The sequence below is a fragment of the Diaporthe batatas genome, assembly GCF_019321695.1.
Source record: "Diaporthe batatas strain CRI 302-4 chromosome Unknown Contig00011, whole genome shotgun sequence".
NCBI classification, from domain to species: Eukaryota; Fungi; Ascomycota; class Sordariomycetes; order Diaporthales; family Diaporthaceae; genus Diaporthe; species Diaporthe batatas.
This window is the reverse complement of record NW_025408558.1, coordinates 2,567,482-2,592,066: the sequence shown is the minus strand read 5'-3', so window position 1 is coordinate 2,592,066 and position 24,585 is coordinate 2,567,482. Positions and strand designations below refer to the sequence as shown.

Here is a 24,585-nt window from a genome sequence, read left to right as displayed (position 1 = left end):
GCGTCGTTCATAATAAATTCGAGTCAGGCAGTCCATGCAGCTTAGTGGGTATTGTATGTTTGCTGCCCAATCTATAATTAAAAGCCTGTTACTTCCTTGCTGGTGAATGATTATTATCATTTGCGAGGCAACCTTTTCTGCTCAGGTGATGGACCCTTGGACCTCTTCTATCTCCAGGCACTATTCATAGAACCTGTGACACTACGATGCGGAACACGGCAATACAGAACGGGCGCTCCTAGGGCCGAACATCCCACATGCATTGACCCAAATGAACCCGAGATATCAACAAAAAAATCTATTTGACGTACGAAACTATGTAAAAAGTTTCCAACTGACAAAAAAACCGATGAGAGCGTTGTGCGCCTTGTGGGAAAACCATGTATCTCAGAAAGATGTCGTAGAACAATGTAATCACGTGTTAGATACAATGAGCATCCCAGACATTTTCCGAAGGCTCGAGAACGTCACTTCTCACTTTTCCCCCAATTGCTTGACCATGTTCTGATTATGCTCTCCTAGCATCATGCGATGGTTGCCCTTCTGCTTGGAAGAAGGTGATCACTCGATCCTTGATCCTCTTTCTTGCATTGTCGTCCATTTCGATTCCGGCGGAAGCGATTGCGTCGTCTACACACGCAATCACTTTACCAACCGGCAGCTCGAACGCTTCTGTAACCTCTTTAACCATGTGAATACGTGTAGAGTACCATCCATCCTTCTGAGACACCTGTGGCACCGAATCGTGTATCAGACAAGATTCTTCCAAGTCGATGTACACAATGTACGTAGCGAGTCTTCTCGGAATAGAGTAGTCGATTGGCGAAGAGGGACACGAAACATTGAACTGCCGCCTGCATGTATCGTTCTTATAATCAACATGCCATCCCTATCTCTGCGTGTCAGCGCGTGATCATGGGCCATCATGGGCCATTAAGCGGCGACAGAGTTTCACATACGCTTTTGTGTTTCCACGAACTTGCCATGGTCTCCCGTAATTCTTTGGCCCTCTTTTCTGCGTTTCGTTGCAGATGCTGCGCATGTCTCTTCTTGAAGAAATCCAAGAGATACAGTTGCAACTTGTTCACCGACTTAGGGGCCAGCTCGCGCATGGTCTCATCAAGGATATTGACGAGTTCCTCTTCTTCTTCCAGGATGTCACGCAAATCCTCGTCATCTAACCTTTTCGGCCACGACTGGTGTACCCAGGTTTCATGAGGTATTCCTAAACCCTCATGGCAACAGACGTGTGTCATGCCCAGTTCGTCAAACTCGACCCGGCGAATAAAAGAGAGCAAAAAGTCTTGACTGCATCTTCGCCGTGGAAGTCGCGAAGGATGGATTGCCACTCAAAGATCCAGAATAAATCGGCGCTTGGTCCCCGCGATGTAAATTCGAACCATGGAATACTGTCGAAGCCAGTTGCGAAGAAGGCCGATGAGGAGCACCCACCAGGGCTACAAGGGCATCTACAGCCGTCCGAATGGCTTGCATCTGCACCCAGATGAAGGGCGTGCCGTATCAGCCGGAGCATATTCCTGCGGTGCTCAAAATCAAAATCTCCGAGCTTCGATAACAAGATGAATAGTAATGTTTGACCATTGGAGTCAACATGGTCGATCCTGGTTCCATGCTTAACGCAGAACCCCATCAGCGCCGGGTCCGAGTCGAACGTCCAAGAGTGTATCGAAAGCCTGCCAGCACTATTGGGCGTGTTGAACAGGTTGAAACCACGAGCTACAAGAGCTTCCGCCTCCTCTATTGAGCGCACATAGTGCATTAAGTTATTGCCGGTAACGGATTCGTAACGATCGTCGAAAGTGAAGTTGACATCTTCGCACTGCTGAATCAACAAGGGTATGTGCTGCCTCCTTGTATCATCGTCGACAACAAAGAAGCTTGATGTCATTGCGTACCACAACGTGCGTTGTGCAAATCCATGGTGAGTGTCTTCAGGCGGTATCTCTCGTATGGTGGACAGTGTTTTGTGAACCAGGTTCCAGTGACCACGGACGATAGCAAACTCAAGAAAGGTGCGGCCAAATCTTGTCTCATACAGACCGTTTTCTGAAAGGGCACCCTCCAGAAGAAGATGAATGGTCACATCCTCGCACCCCATAGCTGCGGCATACATCAACGGTGTGGTACCCCACCGGTCGGTAACGTTCAAGTTGTGGCCCAGCTCCACCAACTTCTTCACCGTGTGTATGTTGCGAACCGCTAGATGTAGCGACGACTGTCCTAAAAAGTTGACTGTGGCAAAAAGTCGGTCCTTCTCGGGGAGGTCCCCGCCTGCATCCAATAGGGTATGGAATGTATCCATCAAGATGTGCTTCTGAAGCTCCGTAACCCCGGCGAATCCAGGCTCAAAGCGCACTATCGATGTGAAGTACTCTAGAAAGAAAGGATCAGGGGTGTACAGTTCGATGCTCCAGTCGGGGTTGCAAGGTTCGGGCCATTGATCCGCTGCTGGAGCGTCGATTCCATTGGGCGAGAAACCGTGTTCCAAGACGGTATCAAGCAAATCTAAGTGTCGGCCTTCTCCGAACCACTTCGAGCACTCGATCAAGAACCTGGGCCGCGGTATTTTTAGCAACACGTCAAGAATTCGGAAAGGGTATGACAGCTAACCTAGGGTCTTCAGAGGAGAAATCCAGACCAATTTCCACAAGGAGGAAATCCAGTAGGCTGAACTGCAGCTTCTGGTTCCACCACGGGTAGCTAACAAGATGCTGCTAAGATTCAGAAATACTCGTTTCAAGTACCCACGTTGCATTTTCTTGCACTTACGCGGAGATAGCCCTTCCCCTCGGGATTGACATGGTCTCGGAAGTGCTTGTCGGTTTGGCTGAGATCCCGGAGTCTCTGCTTGCTCTCTTCCACACTAAGGGCATTTATTTTGCAAAGCTCAATCGCCAGGAATCCCGGAGACGTGTTCCTGACAACATGTTGGATGGACAGGGCTGGCCGGAGTGCATACTGCCCGTTGCTGGAGGCGATGCCAAGGCTTGCAGTCACGGCGAAGGGGATATTGAGCCACGTGAGGGCCAGGCGCAGTTTGGCGTTCCACTCGCACCTCGCCGGGCACCGCGGACTGCACTTGTGCCAGAAGCCCGGGGTCGAGGTGAGTTCTAGCCACCAGAATCGCCCATGTGCGCAGGTTGTCTCTTTGTGGTAACATGTGTCAATGGGGCTCACACGAAGTCTGCTCCTTTGCGTGACCACTGTGTTGTCGGGGACGGGTGACCCTGCTTCTGAAGCAATCATGATAGGAGTGGGCGTAGGCCCAATCGCAGGTACGACGTCTGGAATCACTGAAGACGTGGGACCTCGTTGAACTGCTGCAATCATGTGACTCATGTCAAGTTGTTCAAGTTTTACCAGTATGGTTATCCTTGGGGGATATCTGGAATTAGTGTTGTCCCCAGAATTCTTTGCAAAGCCATGTAGTGACAGGTATCGAGATAGCAATGCGAGGTACTCACAGAATCAATAACTGCTCAATCTGGCGCACTTTAGCCCGCAATTTCTTGACATGTTCTTCAGCGTGAAGGGTCAGGCGCCTCTTCAAAGATCTCAATGAACTCTTAGAAGACTGGACATGTCCAAAAGCTTCTGTCAATCGGTCTAAGTCCGGCTCTAGTTCGGTATACGCATGTTGACAATTTGCGACGGCCGATGATACCAGGGCGCTGTCCTGGGAACCTCGCAGGTCCTCGATCAGTCTGTACAGATTGTTCAAGTCTGATTCGAGGGATTCGAAGTCCGCCGAAGCATGGTGCCGATTGTACCTGATTGCTTTTTGGACATTATTGATACCTTTCCCCACCTGGAGAGCAAAGCTGGCAATACCTATGCCTGCAGAAATGGCACCTATGAGTTCGGCCATGACGCTTGAAGTCTTTGCTGAATGAGGTGGGGAGGGGAAGAATAGTGACAGAGAAAAAGAAGTAAGCGATCACCTAAAGGAGGTCCTCCATTTATCTACTTCAAGCCTGCCCTTTGGAGCTGGGCGCAGCTGGTCACACCAGTCAGGATACACACTTGTTTTGATTGGAGTACACCTGTTGCACAGCCGCACAATATGCAGTCCGCATGAGCCACGTAGGCATCCACTACAACCCCTCCGCAGCCTCCAACAGGTTGAGGTAGACCTCACTCATGGTAGGAAACGGAGGAACAGCGTGCGCAAGCCTGTCGACAGTCATTCCACCCACAATAGCCACAGTCGAAGCATGCAACAGCTCTGCCACACCGTCTCCCGCAAATGTCGCCCCGACGAGCTTGTTGCTTTCGCGATCGATGATCCACTGTGCCCACCCATCCTTGTATCCTTCCTGGTGCAGCCTGGCTCCCAGCGTGGCACCCGGAGCAATGACAATTCGAATCTTGTCGGCCAGCCCGGCGGCTTCGGCCCCGGTCCGGGTCATACCAACACTCCCGACAGTAGGACGCGTGAAAACAACCTGCGGCTGTGCCAGAACGTCGTTTGTGGCTGAGACTTTGGACCAGGGCGTGTTAGACCCCGGAACGTCGGCCCCGTCCTGCTGAGACCGGGCGATAATGGCGTTGGCCGCAATTCTGCCGTGATACTTGCTCGAATGAGACATGGGTGCCCGGCCGTTGACGTCTCCGAGGGCATAGAGCCACCCGCCGGGTACTGCTGGCACATCAAGGGACTCGCTCACGGCGATAGGCGAGCCGTCCATCTTGACCCCGACATTCTCGAGACCGATACCGCTCGTTTTGGCCTTTCTGCCTGTTGCAGCCAGGATTTGGGTGACGCCTGTGACAGTGGAGCCATCTGACAGCTGTACTGTCAGTAGGCCCTCAGTCCCTTCTTCCCTTGAGACCGCCTGGACGGAGGTGGACACATAGACGCGGACTCCTTGAGACTCTAGGCCTTCTCTCACGAGCTTCCCGGCTTCCGGATCGATTTTTGGAAGAAGCTCTGCACTCCTTGACACCAGACTGACCTGACCTCCGAGAGAAGCGTATACTGTTGCCATCTCCGTGCCAACAGCTCCAGCTCCCAAAACGAGCAAATGTTTCGGGACTTCGCTGGAAGATGTTGCCTGCCGCGGGCCCCACGGGTTGCTCTCCTTCAGCCCTGGAATGTTGGGAATGACTGGATCACTGCCAGTACAGATGGCCACCGCATGCTTGGCCTCGAGCTCAGCTCGCTCGCCATTTTCGTGGGTGACGGCGACTCGCTTGACGCCAACGAGCTCTCCCCTGCCGCGGACAAGGACCGCCCCGCTATTCTCTACCATGGGTATCAGGACGTCACCGTCGTTCCAGGAACTAGTGAATGCATCTCTCCTCTTGAACACTGTGTCCGCATCCAGCGAAGACCTCTCGCCTTGCAGCTCCCGGACACCAGAGACAGCCTGAGCTTCAGCTAACGCCTCCTGCGGGCGCAGGAGGGCTTTACTTGGGACACATGCCCAGAAAGGACAGTCACCGCCCACGAGCTGTTCTTCGACTAACGAGTGTACATCATCAGTATGGGAAGATCAAGGTTGCGTGCAAACCAAAGAAGCTGCCATATCAGGAAAGACTCCCTGTCTAAGTCGAGGAGGATCAAATGGACACGGGAAAAGGGGTGGAGTCCAAACACCATTTACTTACTTATGACGGCCGTGAGACCAGCCTTGACAATGCGTGCGGCCAAGACGCGGCCCGCCCACCCTGAGCCGATACAAATCACGTCGAATGTCGTCGACTTGAGTTGTGATAGGAGGTGGTCCTGCGGATGAAGGCTGATCGTTTCGTAAGAAGGCATCTTGCTGGCTGTTGGCTGATGAGATCACTTGATATGGCGTGTGGAACTTCGAAAATGGGGCACTCGGAGGATATTGTTTCATCGTTCCTCGAGATACAAATGGTCGCGGCAAGAGAACACTACTATATATGCCTGGAACGGCGTTGTAGCCCCTCTCTCATCCACGTTGAACCTAGTCAACCCTTATGTCGTACTCACTATACCGTCCCCAATTGTTCACTAACCCTAATTTCCTGTTCAGGACATGGTGATTCCTCAGTCAACTTGCCGCAATGCTGTGCCAGACGACTGACCAACCGACGACGCCTTTCGCAAGTAACACAAGCTCTTCTGCCTACGATCTCGATACTAGCCTCGCTAGCTTAAAATTCTGGCTAAAGCCGCGATTGAAGAGGCGCCGGGTTCGACTGGACGATGATACTCTCCGCGACGCGCTAATGCATGTTGATTACGCCCTTCGACCTGTCCTGTAGAGCCCCCACGAAGTGACTTGCCCCCGCATGGTAAAATTGCCCTAGGTATATCTGGGTTTGGCGCCTTTGAAGAGGCAGCTAAATGCCTACCTGGGTCAGTGTGGCACGTATTGGGCGCAGCCACAATAGACTGCTTCTTCTGCTTGCCATTCAGGATTGTGCTGCGCCACCTCCATGTGTTCCATACAAATCCACTCCCCGAGGGTCCGCGTGCTGGTCTAGTCTTTTTTCCCGTCTCATATTGAGGCGCAGTGCCTGCATTTACAGGTTTCCCACATTCTGACTGCGTATATTATGAACTTACGGCCTTCATTTGCTGGGAACTTACATGACTTTGTGTTGTTTTGACCAACGCGGCCAATTGAAAAATGGCCGCCCACAATTTCTTTGTACGTTACGTGCGAAAACTAATCAACTCTTTGATTCGAGGCATCCGCATCGCAGTCGTATCAGTCTCCGGCTATGGGGTCCTGATGATTGGCTACATGCTTGTGGGAAAAAACCCTCTTACACATGCAGCGGACCAACAGCCGTCAGCTGATCAGCAAGTGGGCAGATTCTCTCTCAAGCGGGTTGTTGCATTTGTGAGGAACAAGACTCGAGAATTGTGCCGCCCGACATCGATTTATATTCCATTGCTGAGCAGCACATTGGCCATCATCTTTGCTTTTCGAGGTCTAGAGGAACATTATATGGCTCTGCCTGGGATAGAGGAATACCAGACTGCATGTCCTGAGGCTTCACGCAGAACATCGACTGGAGCTCTTGTGAAGCTTTTCGCCGCTACTGTAACAACAGTGGGGGTACATGGTCACTTAAGTTCCCTGCATGGCTCCCTTTCCTGGAGACGTGACCTAGTGCGTGCGGTCGAGGTTGTCATAAACCCACTGGCGCCAGTCTTCACATTCACGACAGCGCAGTTTTGGTATGGTTTCATAGATCTCCTCAGGATCAGCCCGGGGCCTTGGAAGACGGAGATATCTCTGAGGTATCGGTTTGCGAGACTCTGCAATTGTGGTCTCACTGTTGCAGCCATCAGCCCTCACCACCTCGAAACAACTGCACTCGAGCGGGATCTCAAGTGGGCCGGCCGTTTGCTTATCCTGCTTGTCTTGCTTGGGCAGTACTCTCAAGCTGCTGTATTGCTCGTCCGCCGCTTTCTCTCCGGCACAGAGGCCGGAGTGGATTACGCCATGCTTTTGTTGGTTTTCTCGGGTCTGGTCGGTCTGTTTCAGTCCATAACCATCTCGTTGCTGAATGTGACGTGGACGCTACAGAGTCAGGTTCAGCCATGCACAGAACCCCTTTGCAGCCTCAACGAGTGTACTTCTCTCAAGCAAGAACAAGGGCTACCCCATAAAGAAGGCACTATTGCTGTTTTTGGTCATAACATTGCACCGATCTCTAGAACGGTTCTTTACGAGTTGGCAGGCGGTTACGCCCAATTTTGGGTCATAACGCCAGGGCGGAACGGTATCTGGACGGTCCTGAGGATTTTATGGTCCGGGCATATATGCTGGCTTTCATCCATCTACTGCGTACTTGGGATTGATTCACTACGGCGGCTTATGAACACCGACAATGGGGATCACCAGATCGCAGTGGCTAGAGATCCTACTTCAGGCGAACAACCATCGGAACAAGTACCGCCAGCTCCTATCACGAACTTCAACGACAACGGAACGAATCAAAGTGAGTCTTTGAACTTGTTGGAGACATTGATGCTCTTTTTGTTATTTATCGTGGGCGTGCTGTCTGTTTCATGGCTGTGCATGAGTATGCTTTTCCAGCTATCCGTCCTTGTTGGCCCTGGCGCCATTCTCTACATGCGCATCGCGTCTGAAACATCGTCTTGGAAGGAGATGGACGCTATGAAACCATGTCCTCAATTATGGAAGGATGACCTTGAAGACGAGCTGTGGTCGTTTTGAGATTACGCAGGTTTCAATGGATATTGTCAAAGCTGGGCATGCCTCATTGTAGCAGTATGTGAGACATTAAATATTGTTTCATCATAGCAGATTCGTGCCATGGATGCTCCTTCGTATGCCCTACCCAGACTTACATTCGAGACAAAACGCATGTTGATAATATAAGAATGGAACAGTTGTTAAGGTTATTGCGACCAGTGTATAATGCCCAATGGCGAGAACACGTAAAACTGAGGCTTGGCAAGCAGAATTCGGCCCCCAGTCCTTGAGTACCTGATACCCGTGCCATCAGGCTCACAGATTAGAAACCCCTCGTGTCCCAATAATCGTGCACTAATAACATGAAACTTTTTTATTGCGCCAACTAATTGTAGATGCTGCATTTGAAACCAGACTCCAGTGTGTCAATTTTCGATAGAAATCTTCTTTAGTTGAGAAGTTAGTAATTACGAAACATGCCAGCGGGCCCGAACAAGGGGCCTGTTGTTATTCTACTTCAGATTCGCCCTGGGTGGCTCAGGAGGCCTCCAGGTCTGCGTTGGGCCGGCGGCCCATAACTGCGACCACCGGTCAGAAAAGGTGGGTTTATCGTACTGTAGCGAGGTTTTGGTTGGCGCAGAAGTCTTGCACAGCCAACCAACATGTGCTTCGTGCGTAGGCTGCCTACCTATACCGATGTGCAGCACCTCCACCCATCCGAAGCCTGTCGGCGAGCGCTGCCTGATCGAAATCCATACCAGCGTCGAGCCCGTTTATAAAACACTGCGACTGCTGGTCGATTCCGTTCACATATTTCGACTTTGTTACTTGGCCATTACAGGGAAAATCAACTCAATTCGCTATCCACTCAAAATTATCTGGAAAAGGAAAAAGATAAGGCTTACGTCAACAGTCAACTTCGAAGGCTACGGCGTTTACGATAACAAAAATGCCCAAGCGACCGCAATGCAAGATTTGCCAGAAGTCCTTCCAGACAAATGCTCAGCTTGTGAAACACAGTGTGAGCAGTAACCATGGGGCGGATCGGTGTTGTGTACCATGCTCTCGCATTTTCGGAACCCCAGAAAGCCTGGAAACACATTCGAAGTCCTCGATCCACATCAAAACACCATCTGTTCGCCTTGGGCCGGCCCAAAACCCTCCAAAGATCTCCCATTCATCGTCGCCTCCGGTCACGCCCCGAAAACCAGAATGCACCATTTGCCATCGATCCTTCGAGACCAATGCCCAACTTGCAGAACACTGCCTTCATCTCGGACATGCTGAAGACCGATGTTGTGAGCCCTGTCTTCGACTCTTCGGCACAAAACAAGCGTTAGAAGCGCACGAGAAAACGCTCGCTTGCAAGGGATCAACTCGCCAGGGCACGAAAATAAGCACACCGTCTCCGCAACAGAAAACTTCCATCAGTTGCAGAGGGAATGAATATCGGTTTATACCACAGAAAGACCGTATTACTGTCCTAGAGAAGCTACTCTCCCAGTGCCATTCCACAGGCAGTCTACGGCGACACGGCTACAAAACTCTGCAACCTGGTGGAAGCCAACAACAACATGGTCCTATGACGCTGACTCGAGACATGGACGGGGACATCCTGCCGTTGCCCGAAAAGGATTGTTCCCGCAGCACTCGAAAGGCCGTCGCGATAGACTGTGAGATGGTGGGCGTGGCCGGCGGAGCAAGCGAGCTCGTCTCCCTGTCGGTCATCGACTTCCTCACAGGCGAGCAGGTCATCAACTCCCTGGTCAAGCCGCGGAAGCCCGTACGCGACTGGAGGACAAACATCCACGGCATCTCGCCGGCTGTGATGGCGATGGCTCGCGCCAAAGGCCAGACCCTTGATGGATGGCAGAGCGCGAGGAACGAGCTGTTCAAGCATGTCGACGAGGACACGGTCCTTGTGGGGCACGCCCTCCACCATGACCTCGCTGTGCTGCACGTTCAACCCGCCCGGGTTGTTGATTCGCAGATATTGGTGTCCGATGCCGTTTCCAGCGGAACGAATACGAAGTCCTCTTGTTGGGGGCTCGGCCTCAAGGATATCTGCAGCGGACTGCTTGGCCTCAATATACGTCAGAACGGCCCTGTGGGAAGCAGCAAGGCCCACGATGCCTCGGAGGATGCACTGGCCTCTCGAGAAGTGGTACTATGCTGCCTGGAACAGCCAAGCACGTACAATATCTGGCTTGCGGAGAAGCGCGAGGCCTTTTCTGCGGCTCAGGCACGCAAGGCACTTAAAAAGCGACAGAAGACCCGCAAGGAACGACTCGTCCCAAAGCCAAAAGAATATGAAGAGGACAGCGAAGTTGAAATTCTAAGATGGGAAGATGTTATCGACTGGGAGGTGTGGCCAAAATCTCCCTAGGTCGAGATTCAATCGATGAGACAGACGCCGTGGCTCGTGAGGCACGTCGGATATGTGTTACGGACTAACGGAGGAACTCCAAGTAAATACATAGATAGTCCTATCTTTTACCACTGCTCGTGGCACTTACCTCTCGAATTCAAGCATCTAATTGTAACGGACAATGTTTGAACTGACACAAATTCTTTACTGACTTCAAAGGTTTCTTTCCGGAGTTTTAAAGGCGTTCGGTCAATATATCAGGCGATCACGGCATTTGAGGTTGGTGCTGACATGCCTTGGGGGTGCACATGTAAAATAGAACAAATCGATCTTCGCATTCCAAGTACGAGTTTACATCGCGTGTAGTACGTAGGTGCTTGATAACCTCCAGGGTGCCCTGCCAGATGTTAATCCAACTCGTGGACCATATGAATGAAGTCTGGGTGCTGAGGAGCTCATAGTCTCTCTGTTCATTTTGTTAGAGCCAATGCCCGAGGAATTCTATGTATGCCCACACTGGCCATGTGTTGTTCTTGTCCCACACCCCGCCGATCGTAGTACTACAGGCACAATCGGCAGTGTGTTCGCCAAATGCATTGTAGAAGCCTACAAGGTTAACTGGCTTCCTGCCCGCAGTGCTGATAATCATAACTCCATGCCATTATTCCTCTGCTACCTAGGCTTATGAACACAAGCGAGCACTGCTCATGCCCGTAGTAGCTGGGTCTGTGCAGCTCTTGACGCCTGATATCCTCCAATCCAAAGTCTGGATGCGCTGGTCTTAAATGCAAGACCCACGGTAGAAGGGGGCATGATTTTCACTTCGAGTTTGTTGCACTTGAAACGCTGTTCGCAGGCGTAGGGCGAGAAAGCGTCTCAACAATCTTCTCAAGGCCCTGTAAATCGCCTTCTAAAGTCTCTGCCTTATTGCGATCCACCCAGTTCGGAGTGCAGCCGCCGCCAAAGTCGATGATCCAAGGGGTATCGCTCCGATCCAACAGTATGTTCTCCAATTTTGCGTCTCCCCATACCACCCCGTTTTTGTGCAACTCTGAAATAGTTTGCCGAATTTGTGCAGCCCACTGCAGTCTTGACTGTAATGAGCGCCTCCAATACTGGTACGCTAAGGAGCCAACTGGATCATCGATCCAGTTGAGTAGCAATCCCAGGACTCGGCCGTCCTTGGATGTGACTACGCCGCGGAGGCGAGTTATGTGTGCTGCAGGGTTGATCTTTGATTCTGTGATCTGTTTGAAGGTTGCCAGCTCTCGCTGCAGCTGGTAGCGTGCGCCATGGTCAATGAAGGATTTGAGGAAATAGCTACTGTTGTCCTCTCCGGGCCCATTACTCAGCTGTACACGCCTTGGCGGCTTAGCTAGGACGTCTTCTGATCTATCATAGCACAGGATAACCTCGGACGGATCGTAAGCACGGGTCCATGATTGCAGGCCCTGAAACAGGTCCTTTGAGATTTCAAGACCCGGTGGACCTGTCCAGGCTTTCCATTTATCGAGCTGCTTTGGGTAGAACTTCTCGTCCTCACTGTAAAGCCGGCATGAGAAGAATTCAGGGAATGCATATTGCGACAACGTCGGAGGCTGAGTCCGGGAGACTGGTGGGGCGAGCTTCAAGATCAGGTCCTCAAATGGTTTGAGAAGCCATCCTAAAGGATCAGGATCGTTCCAATAAACCTCATCATCCCTGATTTCTTGAAGGTACTTGAGGTAGGTGGCTCGGATGGCGGGCGAGCGAACGAAGTAGTCCGTATGGTACTCAAGGAAGAACAGGCGGCCGTTGTGTCGAACATAAAGGTCAAGTTCATGCCGGTCTTCGTCCCGGTGACAAAGTGTCCCGGAGATGAAAAATCGGACGGAAGGCATGTCGGCAAGGGGGAAGATTTGCCTGTGCCGAGGCTCAAGCTCAAGGCAGAAGCCTCTGGCAGAACAAGAGGTGGGTGAGATCAAAAGTGGTTTCACAATCGAGAGAAAGAGAAAAAGCGCGGAGACGGAAAAGACATCAAGAAGTTGTAAAGCTGAAGAAGGCCCGGTAACAGAGCAGGTACGACTGGCTTGGATGTTTTTCTCGATATGTTGTAGTGATGGTTTTCAGCCTGCGAAGGAAACAAGATACGCGGGGTAATGCCAATAAATAGACGTGGAAGCCTGACGTCGGGCGTGCGCCAGGCAGCTTCGTGGTTGGCTCACCCTGTTGGTCTGCCCATCAGATCCCGTTTCTGCACGCCACTGATTCACCCACTTCTCTCTGAATCATCAATACTCTCAATTCACTCAACCTTGAAAGTAGCCTCTAACTACCTCCCATTCAGTGCCCCCACCGGAGCATTGGCAGCATCAACCCTGTACTCGGTCGTGACTTGGATATTACCAAGCCCAAATTCCTCCACGTCAGAGTCAAGTTTTCCAAACCTCTGCCTGGAACGCTGATGCTCACTACCTCCGCCAAATCCCCTCCCACTCCCCCCAATGGTGACAATGTCCCGTGATGGCTTTTGTGAGGACTTGTTTCGTTCGGTAATAGCATGTACGGCTCGGAAGAGAAGCGGGCCAAAAGTCGGCAAGCAGGCGCTGATGACACCAGAAGACACTTCGATCACACACCAGGTGCAGGGTTTCAACAACGTCCCTTTGCAAGAATTAGACACAGACATCCAGCAGGCTTGCTCAAGCGCAGTGTTTGAGGGCTTACATGTTGGATTCTTTGGATCGTAGTGGAAGAGAACAGTGAATCGGTAGATGCTGGCCCCGAGAACACTGCGCACGAGAAGGTGGCGAGCTCTGGTCAGTGGCGAACGGCAAACAAGGTAGATAGATACATAGATAGAGATGGATACGTGAACTCACAAAGCTCCGAGCGAGAAGGTTAGACAGAGCGCAAACTTTTGATACACTGTGATATGCAACTTCAATACCAGGGGAATAGGCATGCAGAGTATCACAACGTCGGTTATGATATTGGGCACTACGGAAAGGGTTTGCATTAGTAGCGATTTCAATGTAGGAGAGACCATGGAGCACAAGCAACATCCTCACCAGCGTTTCCTATCTGAATCCAATTGTACTCGATGCAGTGGCCTTCCACAGAGGGCGTCCAGGCCTTTCGAACGGGGCTGCATTGGAAGAGAAAGACGAAATAAAGCGCGATGCCCCACGCGACGACGACGGCAGCAACAATGTATGCGGTGATTCTCAATTTTCTCTCACGTGGGAAGATCCGTATGTACATCAGCAGAATACTGAGCTTGATGAGGACAATCGTCGTAACGTATGCGAACTCCATAGCGAAGAGCGTTTTTGACAATTGTGCTTGCTGGTGGAGGGGTACGTGGACGGCCATGCGTCCGAGGCCGTGGGAGACTTCACCATAGTTGAACCCACCAACAACGTAGACCATAAGCTGCATGAAGATAATGGCGATTAGTTTTGCTAACTTTCCTTTGCAGGGGAAGTCAAATATAATGCGGCACTCTCTGCGGCTGTTAACTTAGACCCACCAGTGCAGAAAGGAGCACCCAATCATCCGCGCCACATGCGGCTCCTCGAACATTGCGGGCCCAGAAACGGACTGCGACGAATGCTGTAGCAAGTATAAGGGAGGTAGTGGTAGCAGCAATGGAATATGAGCTCTCATTCGGACCAGGAAGAAACCCAGCGGCCCTGGGTTGGACGAAGAGGTCCATTTCTCGAGCTCTGCAATGTTACTAATAGTGGCGTGGATGGTATGGTGATTTCCAAGAAACGGTTCCGACCGTGTCACGAACTCAAACTGTTCCCCGCATACCACGCTATATATTCAATACTGTCAGTGGAGGGGCCTGAGTTCTGCGCCCGAGTTCTGCGCCGCAGAGAGCACCCGGGCATTCGGCCGCCTCTGGGCATTGTGGCTGCTTATTCCTTCCTTCTTGTGTACAACTTGAGACGCAGTATTGATCCTTCTGCTCAACCAGATAAGGCTCCAAGATAAGGAACAACAACCAACAAACCCGAAGCTATTCAGTTTGACAGGCCCTGTGCTATTACCTACCTAGGTAGGCCGGTGATACCATACCGTGCTTTGGTGGGCACTAGGGATGGTCACTATGACTCTCATTTACCTATTTGACTATCCTCCCTCTGAAGCTGGGTTTCAATGGATTGGAAGCAAACAGCAGCCTTATAACATGGGCCATCTTTTAGATGTTTTGTTGTTTCTCTATGGTCAAACAGCCTCGTGAAAGAGGATTGTTTAGAGGATAAATGATTGCAAAGAAGCCTTTGCATCTTCCCTCATCCAAAGGGGAGGGGGGACTTCCCCTTTCCTCCCTGACCCAGGGACAGGACATAAAACAGGACCAACTCCCCGGTCCTCTTCGGGAAACGCCGTCCTCACGACGGAACGTAAAATAAGTACAAATCTTCCTTCCATCCTTCCATCCATCCTCCCTTCCTTCAGTCCAACACCAAGTTCTCCACCTTCCTCTTTCAAATGGGCAGTCAGCTAGAATCACCAGCATCTACAGATCTAGATCTAACTATATATTCAGATCTCAGGAATCTAACCCAGCACCTACCAGAAGCTATACGAATTCAGAGGTAGCCAAATAGGACATAGTCATTCATAGAAACCCTTTTAATCATACACCAGCACAGTACGGTGCACCCACACTATAGCTTTTAGTTCGGCATGTAACCATCTGCTCTGTGGGAATCCAGACGAACCTACAGGCAACACCACAGTATTTACTCTGGTGACAGCTGTAGATTTGGAAGTACAACGCACGGCCAGTGGACGTGTTGAACGTGGAATCCGTTGCGTTGATGAAGGAAGTCTAGAGTGGAGGTGTCCCGGAGGGACCACTGTTTATGTGCAAAAACTGCAGGATATGCGCAGGTCCGGGTTCTTCCATCCATGTCACCAATTCCTTCAACAGGACGAAAATAGGGTGATATATTGGACACCTGCATGCGGAGTGGCACTTCCAAGGCTCGTGAATCCTCTTTTGAAAGTACTTTGCAGGGCCGGTGGCCAATCATGAACCCTTTATTGTGGGCCCGAAATCTGCGATGGCCTTGTTGGAAATCCTGCCACAGTCTTGGCGGCTTTGAACAATCTGAGTGGGATGCGCCTTTCTGAGGATTTTGAGGAATACCCTGCTCATCGCTTAAGTGGTGGCACTGCCAACGAACGGAATTAATGTCAGCCATTGGAATGAATGGTGCCGTCTCTTTTTGATATTGATATGTATTTGATCTATCAACTGACTTGTAACCATGAACTATCTAGGGTTCACTAAATAGAATTAAACATGTCATGGACGGGTTACGCAGTATGTTGTGGGGCCGCTTCGGACCCACATAGACAGTTACGGGCGCGTGCCTCTGGAACGGGAAGTGCACGAAGCCAAAAAGACGTTGGTCGCTGACTGTCTTGTCTTACCTGCATGAGAAACCTTTGGCCCTTGTGTATATATCTTGCCCCTCCCCCGCCATCCTGAACATTCCGTCTCGCATCCCATTCTCACGACTCAACTCTAGCCTCACTACTCTATTTTTTTTTTGAAAGGGTTCCCATCACAGACACAATGGCTGACCAGCGTCCCCCTCCGTGAGTGCCCCCCTTCGTTTGCCTCTTCAGTGGCAAAAGACTGCAAAAGACTCTTCAATTCCAACAGAGGATTCATCATCCGCATCGCCTCCTATTGACTAACGCACCAATGCCTCGCCATAGCCTCCGCCTGGGTACCGTTGCCCCTAACTTCAAGGCCGACACCACCAAGGGCCCCATCGACCTGCACGAGTACATTGGCGACAACTGGCTTGTCTTCTTCTCGCACCCGGAGGACTTCACCCCCGTCTGTACCACCGAGCTGGGCGAGATGGCGCGCCTTGAACCCGAGTTTACCAAGCGTGGTGTTAAGCTGCTGGGCCTGAGCGCCAACACTGTTGATAGCCACGAGGGCTGGGCTGCTGATATCAAGGAGATCAGCGGCAACACCCTCAACTTCCCCATTGTGGCAGATAAGGAGCGCAAGGTTGCCTTCGCGTACGACATGTATGAACTTTCCCCCGCCCTCACGTTCGCACCTCCAGGCGGATTACTAATTATGCTTGCTGCCTTCCCCCACAGGCTCGACTATCAAGACACAACCAACGTTGACGAGAAGGGCATCGCCTTTACAATCCGCTCCGTCTTTTTTATCGACCCTAAGAAGACTATTCGCACTATTCTATCCTACCCAGCCTCAACTGGCCGTAATTCGGCTGAAATCCTGCGTATTGTTGACTCGCTGCAGACGGGCGACAAGAACAAGATTACCACGCCTGTTAACTGGGTCCCTGGTGACGACGTTATTGTACACCCTGCCGTTAAGAACGAGCAGGCCAAGGAGCTATTCCCAGACTTCCGCATCGTCAAGCCGTACCTGCGCTTCACCCCCCTGGCCAAGGAGAAGGCTACTGCTGGGAAATAGATGAAGCAAGCTGTTGCTTCTATGGGTAGCTCCTTTGCGTGGTGTCGTGGACGGCACCAAGCACGCGAGTCTTTCTAGATGGTCTCGGGTTAGATGAAAATGCCACTATGAGTTACAAACATCAAAATGAAGAGTTTGGCCCAATGGTTGTGCCCAAGAAAACAAGCAGATTCCCATTCCCCTGAAGTACAGATCCCACGTCGTTCTTTGCGTGCAATCGTTTCAGGAACTACAAGGAGGTTACGTATGCGTTTTCCCATCCCACTACCTAGTCGCCTACAGGTTGACAGGCAGGTTGGGCGAGTTGTTGTCGTCAGTCCCACACACAAACGTTGGCCACACACTCTCTGGAATATTAAGTCGCGCTATACAGGTGATGAAAGCATGCATGTGTATATGCATATCTAGCACAGCCAAGCTCTGATATACGTGCAAAATTGGCAAGCCACTACCTGATATAGCCTCCTTTTCTCGGCTATCATGTGCAGTGCCCGACTTCCAAGGGTTTCAAGCCCGGGCGCCGCTGAGTGATTGCTGGGATCTATCCAAAACAGGATTGTGGCGCAATAGTCCGCTTTAGATGGGCGTCAAGCTGCCAGAATGCCCTGGGCTAGTTTGATTGTGGCTAGCCTAGGCTCTCGACTTGGACGATCCTTTGTTCAGCCCATCTAGGTGCTTCAGCTGACTCGACTCGGGAATCCTGCCGCTTCGCCTCAGCGACGCGGAGTGATGGTTGGAAGTAGAAGCGTGCAGACTGTGCGCCAACCTTGTGAAGACCAGCACGCGGATGGAAGCTGTTGGATGATGCCATTTCTCCCCGACTGAACGCACGCCATGGCCGTCGCAAAAGAGCGCACTTCCACGGAACGTCTCGAAGCCCTGCAGGTCACTTGCCAGCATGGGACATACCCATCTCAAACATCAGCGCCGCGAGAACTACCAAATAAAGCCCTGCGAGTGAACTTGCTCATCGCCAATGTTACTGTCTGGATTATGTTCGTGGTTGCAGGAGTGGTAATGGCGTTCGCGTTGCTCGCAATGGACGACCTACGTGATGAGTATGTGCAATAACGGGGTGTCGCTATGCTCCAAGTCTAACATTTCTCCCAGTGATGATGACGTTACCTGCGGGTCCAACTATATCGCAGAACCTGACGACCTTTGGAGAGGAGATGAGCAGACATACAGACATTTTCACTCTCAGTGTCGAGTCCTGTATTCGTGGACGTATATCCTCACAGTGGCATGCGTTTTCAGTCTGGTTCGAACCTTGTTGCTTGCCATACCAATTCGAGATCCTACGTGAGAATCCCAAAATACCTCCTGCCACGCTTTCGGTGAAGCTTTACTGAGCCACGGCCACAGCTACTGGACTATCAAATTCTCTCCGAGGTCTATCATTGGCAGGATCTCCACGCCCTCTCGGATTTATGCCCTACGCACCGTTTTTTCTCTCATTGCGAGTATATTGTACATTGTCAGCGTGGCCATGCTGGCTTCGAGCCCTCTCATTGCAGGCCCAGCCGCAGATGATGTGTATAAAATTATGTACACAATCTGTTTGGGTCTCGTAGCTTTCAGCATGGTGGTTTCAATACACCAAGCGGCATCGACGGGATGGGCAAGCTTGGCATCTAGAAGGAAGTGCAGTCATGGAGTCTCCTATATTTGAGTCGACGCAAAGCCTTGGCATGTGCATTAATTTTTACAGGCGCCACCACCTCGGGGTAGCAATCAAGTCTGCTTGGCTGGAGTGATTCATGCGGCATGGGTTGGGCTCAAGCGACAGTCGTCCAGCGGTACTGTCGTCTGGCTTTATTATCGTGTCTCTAAGTAAACAGAAGCTCATCACGAATGGTTCTGAAAATAATTGAAGCTGTGCCACCAGACGCACCATGCATGTCTTCTAACCCGGTCGTCACGAAAGTCTCCACGGTCATATGACTCCCACACGGTTTGAACCAGCTCAGACAGCGGACTCTTCAACTCTCCAGTCTCTTTTCACCGTGATACTTTTCAATGGGATGTTGGCGTGATGGCCATCCGCACCATACTGAGAGTCGACGTGTAGTTGCTTCGTTGAGCCGTCGTCGTCAGGAAGCTCTGCAAAACCACTGGCACCCGCCCAAGCGGTAGAGGAAGCTCCGACCTTGTTCTGAGTATTGCCCGTGGCGTAGCTGTTACCCTTGTCCGTCGACCTTCGAGATACTAGTGGGCGGAGAAGCGGGATGCATGCTGCCGTTACCAGCAGACATGGTTCCAGCGCACTGAACATGAGCGCGATGCCCCCGGTATATGGGAAGTCGGCCATGTCAATCTTGATAATCTCGCCGAGTCGGACCGCGCTTACAATGCAGACCCTGCATTCATCATGTATTAGTGAGCGCAGTGAGAAGATGGGGAGTAGCAATTGGTCACTTACGCAAGGCCGATCCCAAAAGTCACCATCAACCCGACCTTCTTGTACGTCTGTAGCGACAGGCCGTAGATATAGGGCATCGGCAGGAGCATGACAACCAGGTCGGTGAAGATATTGAGCCCTCCAGTTACAGACCACAACATCCTGACGTCGCCACAGGTTCCCGCGACTGTAAATTTGTCCCAATTATACTCAACTGGCGAACACATGGTAAAGGCACCGACAAAGAGGATCATGGCCCAGATAATGACGAACAGGGCACAGGCCTTACTGATCAGGACGAATTTCCCAACGTCGAAGATCTTGGCGTATAAGGCGAGGATAGAGAGCTTCGTCAACCCGAGACTGAGGGACCAGAAGAGCACTACCACGGTCACAAGCTCCATGAGAAGGGTGAAGGACTCCGGCCCTCCCATGGCAAGGACCTCGGTCGTGTGGTATCCCATCCCCCCAACCACGGCACAGGCGACTGCGAGTAATTGGTACGCGACTGCGACCACCTGACGGAAAAAAGAGATCTGTTAAGAGGATTCCAGTAGAGACGTGGGAACGCCCGGGTGGGAAAGACACCTACACATGCCAAGACGATGAGCCAGTCGCTGAGGTCAAGAGTTTCCCGGATGGTGAGGCCCCTGATTCTCGACCGCGCCACCAGTCGTAGGAGAACGGCAGTCGCAGGCAGCAGCGAGAAGATGACTGCGCCGGCGATGATAGCCTTCTGGCTGCCACGCTCAATTGGGAACACATACACCATGGCGGGCAGCGCCTATCCAGGACTCGCTGATCAACGTGTGGTGATCCGTGGATGATCGTGGGGAAAACTTGGCAGCCTTCGTGGCAGCGGTTCGGTTCGCGGGTGAGCTCGGGGCTCTCAGGTCTGGCGCGGCGGTATTGGATTCGACCCGGTTGTTATACACTGTAATAAGGGGTCGATCTATCGTTCATAATGTACTGCCTCAGGTGAAAAGTGGTATCCGAAGTGGGTTCAGGAGCAGTTCTCTTCCTGGTGCCTTGATGACAATTTCAGTCCCGTGGGTAGTCGTCTCTCCACAGGGGCGCGACGAGTAATGAACACCTGTTTCACTATCTATGACATTGTAGGCTCTCTCTGCCCATGACACTAGTGGCGAGAGCGGGTCTGGTACCGATCATCGAAGACACACTTGCATGCAGACCTGAATTTTACCGCCCAGAGGTCACGTTGTAGAATTTACAAAATAACTGTTTCCCAAGTTAGTTGCTGGGCTCATTTTTCGTAGTGGAGCCCCGATCGTCTACACATGGCTGAGGAAGAATCCATATGAAGGACATATTTGAGGTTAATATGAAATGAAGGTTAGCGGAAAGAAATCGACTTAAACACCTAGGCAGGCGCCGAAACTTATGCGCTAGGGATGAGTAGAAAATCACGTATAGAACAACGAATCAGGGAAATATCAAGGCACTTTGCACAAATAAAACGCCCGTGGACGAATGTTGGTGGGATGTCGTAGGAAGGGTGTGAAAGAAAATATGACCGCTTTTGATCAGCTGAAGTCTAGACCTCATGGTCCCATTGGCTTTCTAGAATTCAGTTGAAGTCTGGTGAACTACATAACTTACCTATGAATTGTATTTGAGCCAGATGTGCCGGTGAACCGTGATCCAGCACACCTGGGAGCAGAAGAGGGTGCAGCTTGTTCTCGTCACGAGATAGAGCGCAAAATGTGATATGTGATATGCAAGGAAGCGCCTTCAGTCCGAGCACTCCTTACCGGGCCCACAGATCATTAGTCTCGTGTTGGCGATTTGACAGCTCTGGCCCACCAACGTTCAGGGTTCGAGAACCAGGTGGATGATACGCAACCCACACTTGCAGCAAGGTGTGGATACCGGCAATGCTTATTGCGGCTCCGCTCAAGCGTACCGACTGCCCAGGTGGTCAGCTTCTTCGAGGACTGCTCCCTACGAAGTGCTTCCCAGAAACGCGAGATCAGCCCCTGGAGACATAAGCATTGTGTTCAGATATGATTTCGGATGACCTGCGGACTCTAAATCCGCATGAGCGTCCCTTTCCATCATTCGAAGAGTCCCTCTTTTTGCCCTTTGTGGTACCCTAGGGTAGCGAAGTGTTCTATGGATACCAAGGATTGTTGGTACAGGCATTCTGAGTCGCACGAACTGACAACTTTCCACACCTCATGATCTGCCGGCCACCCACCCGTAGACAGTCAAGATGGCCGCTGGCTCATACCATCCCACCGCAAATGCCTCCGGAAAACTTCCCCGTCATGACAGCTGAGGTCCAGCCCGGCCACGCGTCCCCTTCCACGCCGCATTGACGCTTGCGCTTAAAGAACTCAATCGTATCGACGGGGCATGCGTTATCAGTATTATCGTAGGCCCACACTGGGACTGTCGGTATAAATATTCATACCGGAGGGAACGGAGAGCGTGCCTGTCACTCACGGTCCTCTCTGCAACGTTCATCAAAGTCACAGTCCCCGATTATCCACCCATCAAGGAACAACAGTAAAATGACTTTTGGCGTCACCACATCCGACTTCGCGGCCGAAGGCTGTGCCGTTGTCTTCGGCGGCTCAGGCGGCCTCGGCCGCGCGAGCGCCGGCCTGATCGCAGAGCGCGGCTCCAACATCGTCGTCACCTACAAGTCCAAGCGCGCCGAGGCCGAGTCCCTGGTGGAGGAGGTGCGCAAGCTCGGGCGCGAGGCGAGCGCTATGGCCTGCGACGTCACCGACCTCAAGGCGGTCGAGGCAGTCTTCAAGCACGCCGTGGACACATACAAGCGCGTGCACACGGTCGTGTCCGCCGGCGGCCTGGTCTTCGAGACGGGACCCCTGGCCCAGTTCACGGACGAGGCCTTCCGCGGCGTCATCGAGACGGACGTCTACGGCTTCTACAACATCGTCAAGGCCGGAGTGCCGGTGCTGCGGGAGGGAAAGGGCGGCTCGTTCGTCGCCCTGGTCACCAGCGCCGTGAACCGCACCGTGCCGTGCGATGCGCTCTCGGCCACGCCCAAGGCGGCGGTCACCATGATGGTGCGCCAGCTCGCCACCGAGGAGGCTGCGTATGGCATCCGCGCCAACGCTGTGGGGCCAGGCGTCATCAACGCCGGTATGGTCCTGCCCATGATGGAGACGCCCACGCGAGCCCTGCTGGAGGGCGCCACCGCCGTGACGCCGCTTAAGCGCTGGGGCGAGGCTTCCGAAATCGCCGAGGCAGTCGCCTTCCTGGCCTCCTCGAAGGCGTCTTACATCACCGGACAGATCTTGATGGTCGACGGCGGCCTCGCTGCCTAGTTTGGACGGAACGTCTCGCATGGCAGTTGACAATCGAGTATTAAGATGACATCAGGGGGATCTATAGAATGGCCGGAGGGCGGGTGGCAGGTGGCCATGTCCTTCGCGGGGCCGTGATCATTGCTTGTGATATTGGAGGCGGACATCGCTTTGAGAACAGAGCTGGAGACCGTATCATGGATTGAAAGGTGACATGGATAGAGCGGCATCAAATTGAAGTACCGTCATGGGCCGATGAAATGATGGAGTGGAGGAACCCGCTGGTATCATCGACGTTCAGCGGAGTGGGGTTGGCATGGTCCGATATATCATAAGGTAGATCAGGCCTTTCACTGCATTCCACGGGATCAGCTATGTGAATTTTAGACGCTACTGGAGGAAATATAGAGGACAAGCGACTGTAAAATTTAATAGATTAACTTGGACACGTCGTCTCAGTTGCACGACACATTCAACCCGTTTGATCTTACTCAGCTCTTGTCGATTTTAGCCCCGATCAGCAGGTCTGTTATGCGTCACAAGAACACACTCATACTACTTGCCTCCCATGGGAGGGAAATGGACCCAGAGTTGTGGTTTGTCTGACATAGAGGGAGAAGAGAAGTTGGTTAGCGGAGTCAAGAACCATGGAGTTATACTGGACAACCAGTAGCGGGACGTACCTACCTAGGTAGGTATATCGCGTCCACACCAGCGCCTAGGCTTATCCATGGAAGTCCATCTATGGTATTCTGGTATAGATAAAGGGTTTCTTACAGTCACGTAAAAGAATATTCAAGACTCGCTATATAGTCGGAAGTTATATCATTGTAAGCTAAGAACGTAGCTTTTACCTCCGCTATGATGGCCTAGTATGATTCAGGGTTCTGGTTCAGAAAAAAGATAACGGAGTATATTTACCTAGAAAAGGGCTCCCGACTTGCTAGGAGGAGCTGCCTAGCTATATGTTCCAGATGAGTGATCTGTTTCTTGGCCGTCCGGGCTAGCGGCTGGCTGGTTGGTTGAAATGAGCCGATTAAAGCAACCAAGCCGGTCGGTCTGACCGCGGCGGTCTGTCACGCTGATTTTCGTGTGACAGATGCTGCGTGCAGAAGGCAAGATGTCTTTGGGGGCCAGGCAAGCTGTGAAGGTCGCCATGGCAATCATTGGCGAGCGGCTCGTTTCTCATCGCCCCCATGCTTATAATGATATTTCAATACAACGAGCACTTGTTTTGGGCGTTTTATTTTCTTCAATTTTCTCTGGAATGTTTTCTTTCTCTCTCAGTTCGCCTATGGATGGGCGCAGGCCCCAGAAACGTCATCAGTTCATGCACTCATTGGTGATTTTGAGATGAGGTTAAAGACTATAAATACAGGCTTTGTGTTCTAAAAGGAATCGCTATCTATGTACCTCGCGCTCTGTCTTTTTTCAAACGCACTTCTACTCTCATGGCGCGGGGGCTGACTGGCAGCTCGTCGAATTCAGCTTCTGTGACTATTAGATCAAGCTATCGTGGCCCCCACATGATCGACAGCGGCTGAAATTGGTACGACGACCTCGACTTAGCTCAAGAAGGGGCGAAAATAGCTGAAAGGGGCCCCTCGCATGAGCATTCCGGCCAATCTGATGGTCCATGTGAGCAAATTGCTATCAGTGGGTGTACAAAAATTCCTGTTTGCGGCCCGAAGCGGCCAGTCTGGCCCGCAATTTCTCACTACCTTTGATCTGCACTCGCCCCCGACACTTCCTAAGTCGTCTTTGGTTGGTAGAGACATGATATTGATGTACTACACATGACTGAGTTAGGGCTGCATCCCGTGTTGAAATGCAACCCACCAAGGGATTCCAAGCGGCACAACGCAGTGCATCGACGATGTCTGCCC

General features: G+C 51.8%; 8 protein-coding genes across 8 annotated transcripts; 4 read left to right on the top strand and 4 right to left on the bottom strand.

Annotated features, from left to right (window-relative positions):
* Positions 1-284: 284 nt before the first annotated feature.
* KVR01_008905 (uncharacterized protein) lies at positions 285-4,073 on the bottom strand. The gene is made up of 5 exons (XM_044794763.1): positions 3,486-4,073; positions 2,791-3,394; positions 2,632-2,732; positions 960-2,573; positions 285-889 (listed from the first exon to the last, which is right to left on the bottom strand). Exons 1-4 carry the CDS (start codon positions 3,887-3,889, stop codon positions 1,253-1,255), a joined length of 2,430 nt encoding a protein of 809 aa, XP_044641407.1. The 5' UTR covers positions 3,890-4,073; the 3' UTR covers positions 285-889; positions 960-1,252.
* Positions 4,074-4,115: 42 nt separating this feature from the next.
* On the bottom strand, positions 4,116-5,785 carry KVR01_008910 (uncharacterized protein; the record flags this gene model as incomplete). Its single annotated transcript, XM_044788154.1, has 2 exons — positions 4,116-5,485; positions 5,632-5,785. 2 exons carry the CDS (start codon positions 5,783-5,785, stop codon positions 4,116-4,118), a joined length of 1,524 nt encoding a protein of 507 aa, XP_044641412.1.
* A 730-nt stretch (positions 5,786-6,515) lies between these two features.
* KVR01_009446 (uncharacterized protein) lies at positions 6,516-8,615 on the top strand. Its single transcript, XM_044793174.1, has 2 exons — positions 6,516-6,749; positions 6,815-8,615. Exon 2 carries the CDS (start codon positions 6,951-6,953, stop codon positions 8,187-8,189), a length of 1,239 nt encoding a protein of 412 aa, XP_044641948.1. The 5' UTR covers positions 6,516-6,749; positions 6,815-6,950; the 3' UTR covers positions 8,190-8,615.
* A 225-nt stretch (positions 8,616-8,840) lies between these two features.
* On the top strand, positions 8,841-10,880 carry KVR01_009551 (uncharacterized protein). Its single transcript, XM_044790090.1, has one exon. It carries the CDS (start codon positions 9,118-9,120, stop codon positions 10,552-10,554), a length of 1,437 nt encoding a protein of 478 aa, XP_044642053.1. The 5' UTR covers positions 8,841-9,117; the 3' UTR covers positions 10,555-10,880.
* Positions 10,881-11,354: 474 nt separating this feature from the next.
* Positions 11,355-14,254, bottom strand: KVR01_009588 (uncharacterized protein; the record flags this gene model as incomplete). Its single annotated transcript, XM_044793878.1, has 5 exons — positions 14,048-14,254; positions 13,587-13,950; positions 13,398-13,515; positions 12,852-13,307; positions 11,355-12,471 (listed from the first exon to the last, which is right to left on the bottom strand). The coding sequence occupies exons 1-5, from the start codon at positions 14,231-14,233 to the stop codon at positions 11,355-11,357; spliced, it is 2,241 nt and encodes a 746-aa protein (XP_044642090.1). The 5' UTR covers positions 14,234-14,254.
* A 1,664-nt stretch (positions 14,255-15,918) lies between these two features.
* KVR01_009002 (uncharacterized protein) lies at positions 15,919-17,368 on the top strand. Its single transcript, XM_044791101.1, has 3 exons — positions 15,919-16,137; positions 16,261-16,584; positions 16,660-17,368. Exons 1-3 carry the CDS (start codon positions 16,115-16,117, stop codon positions 17,000-17,002), a joined length of 690 nt encoding a protein of 229 aa, XP_044641504.1. The 5' UTR covers positions 15,919-16,114; the 3' UTR covers positions 17,003-17,368.
* Positions 17,369-18,300: 932 nt separating this feature from the next.
* Positions 18,301-20,175, bottom strand: KVR01_009502 (uncharacterized protein; the record flags this gene model as incomplete). The annotated part of the gene is made up of 4 exons (XM_044783671.1): positions 18,301-18,333; positions 19,248-19,362; positions 19,425-19,921; positions 19,996-20,175. The coding sequence occupies 4 exons, from the start codon at positions 20,173-20,175 to the stop codon at positions 18,301-18,303; spliced, it is 825 nt and encodes a 274-aa protein (XP_044642004.1).
* Positions 20,176-21,937: 1,762 nt separating this feature from the next.
* KVR01_009180 (uncharacterized protein) lies at positions 21,938-22,720 on the top strand (the record flags this gene model as incomplete). Its single annotated transcript, XM_044793967.1, has 1 exon — positions 21,938-22,720. The coding sequence occupies one exon, from the start codon at positions 21,938-21,940 to the stop codon at positions 22,718-22,720; it is 783 nt and encodes a 260-aa protein (XP_044641682.1).
* Positions 22,721-24,585: the final 1,865 nt, after the last annotated feature.

Bases quoted from the DNA above. Each gene is read 5' to 3' on its own strand.
- KVR01_008905 (XM_044794763.1), bottom strand. From the start codon at position 3,889: ATGGCCGAACTCATAGGTGCCATTTCTGCAGGCATAGGTATTGCCAGC. The intron at 3,395-3,485 runs GTGAGTACCTCG...ATATCCCCCAAG, and splicing joins ATTGAGCAGTTATTGATTCT to GATAACCATACTGGTAAAAC. The intron at 2,733-2,790 runs GTAAGTGCAAGA...GAATCTTAGCAG, and splicing joins AGGGGAAGGGCTATCTCCGC to CATCTTGTTAGCTACCCGTG.
- KVR01_009446 (XM_044793174.1), top strand. From the start codon at position 6,951: ATGGCTCTGCCTGGGATAGAGGAATACCAGACTGCATGTCCTGAGGCT.
- KVR01_009002 (XM_044791101.1), top strand. From the start codon at position 16,115: ATGGCTGACCAGCGTCCCCCTCC. The intron at 16,138-16,260 runs GTGAGTGCCCCC...GCCTCGCCATAG, and splicing joins GCTGACCAGCGTCCCCCTCC to CCTCCGCCTGGGTACCGTTG. The intron at 16,585-16,659 runs GTATGAACTTTC...CTTCCCCCACAG, and splicing joins GTTGCCTTCGCGTACGACAT to GCTCGACTATCAAGACACAA.
- KVR01_009551 (XM_044790090.1), top strand. From the start codon at position 9,118: ATGCCCAAGCGACCGCAATGCAAGATTTGCCAGAAGTCCTTCCAGACA.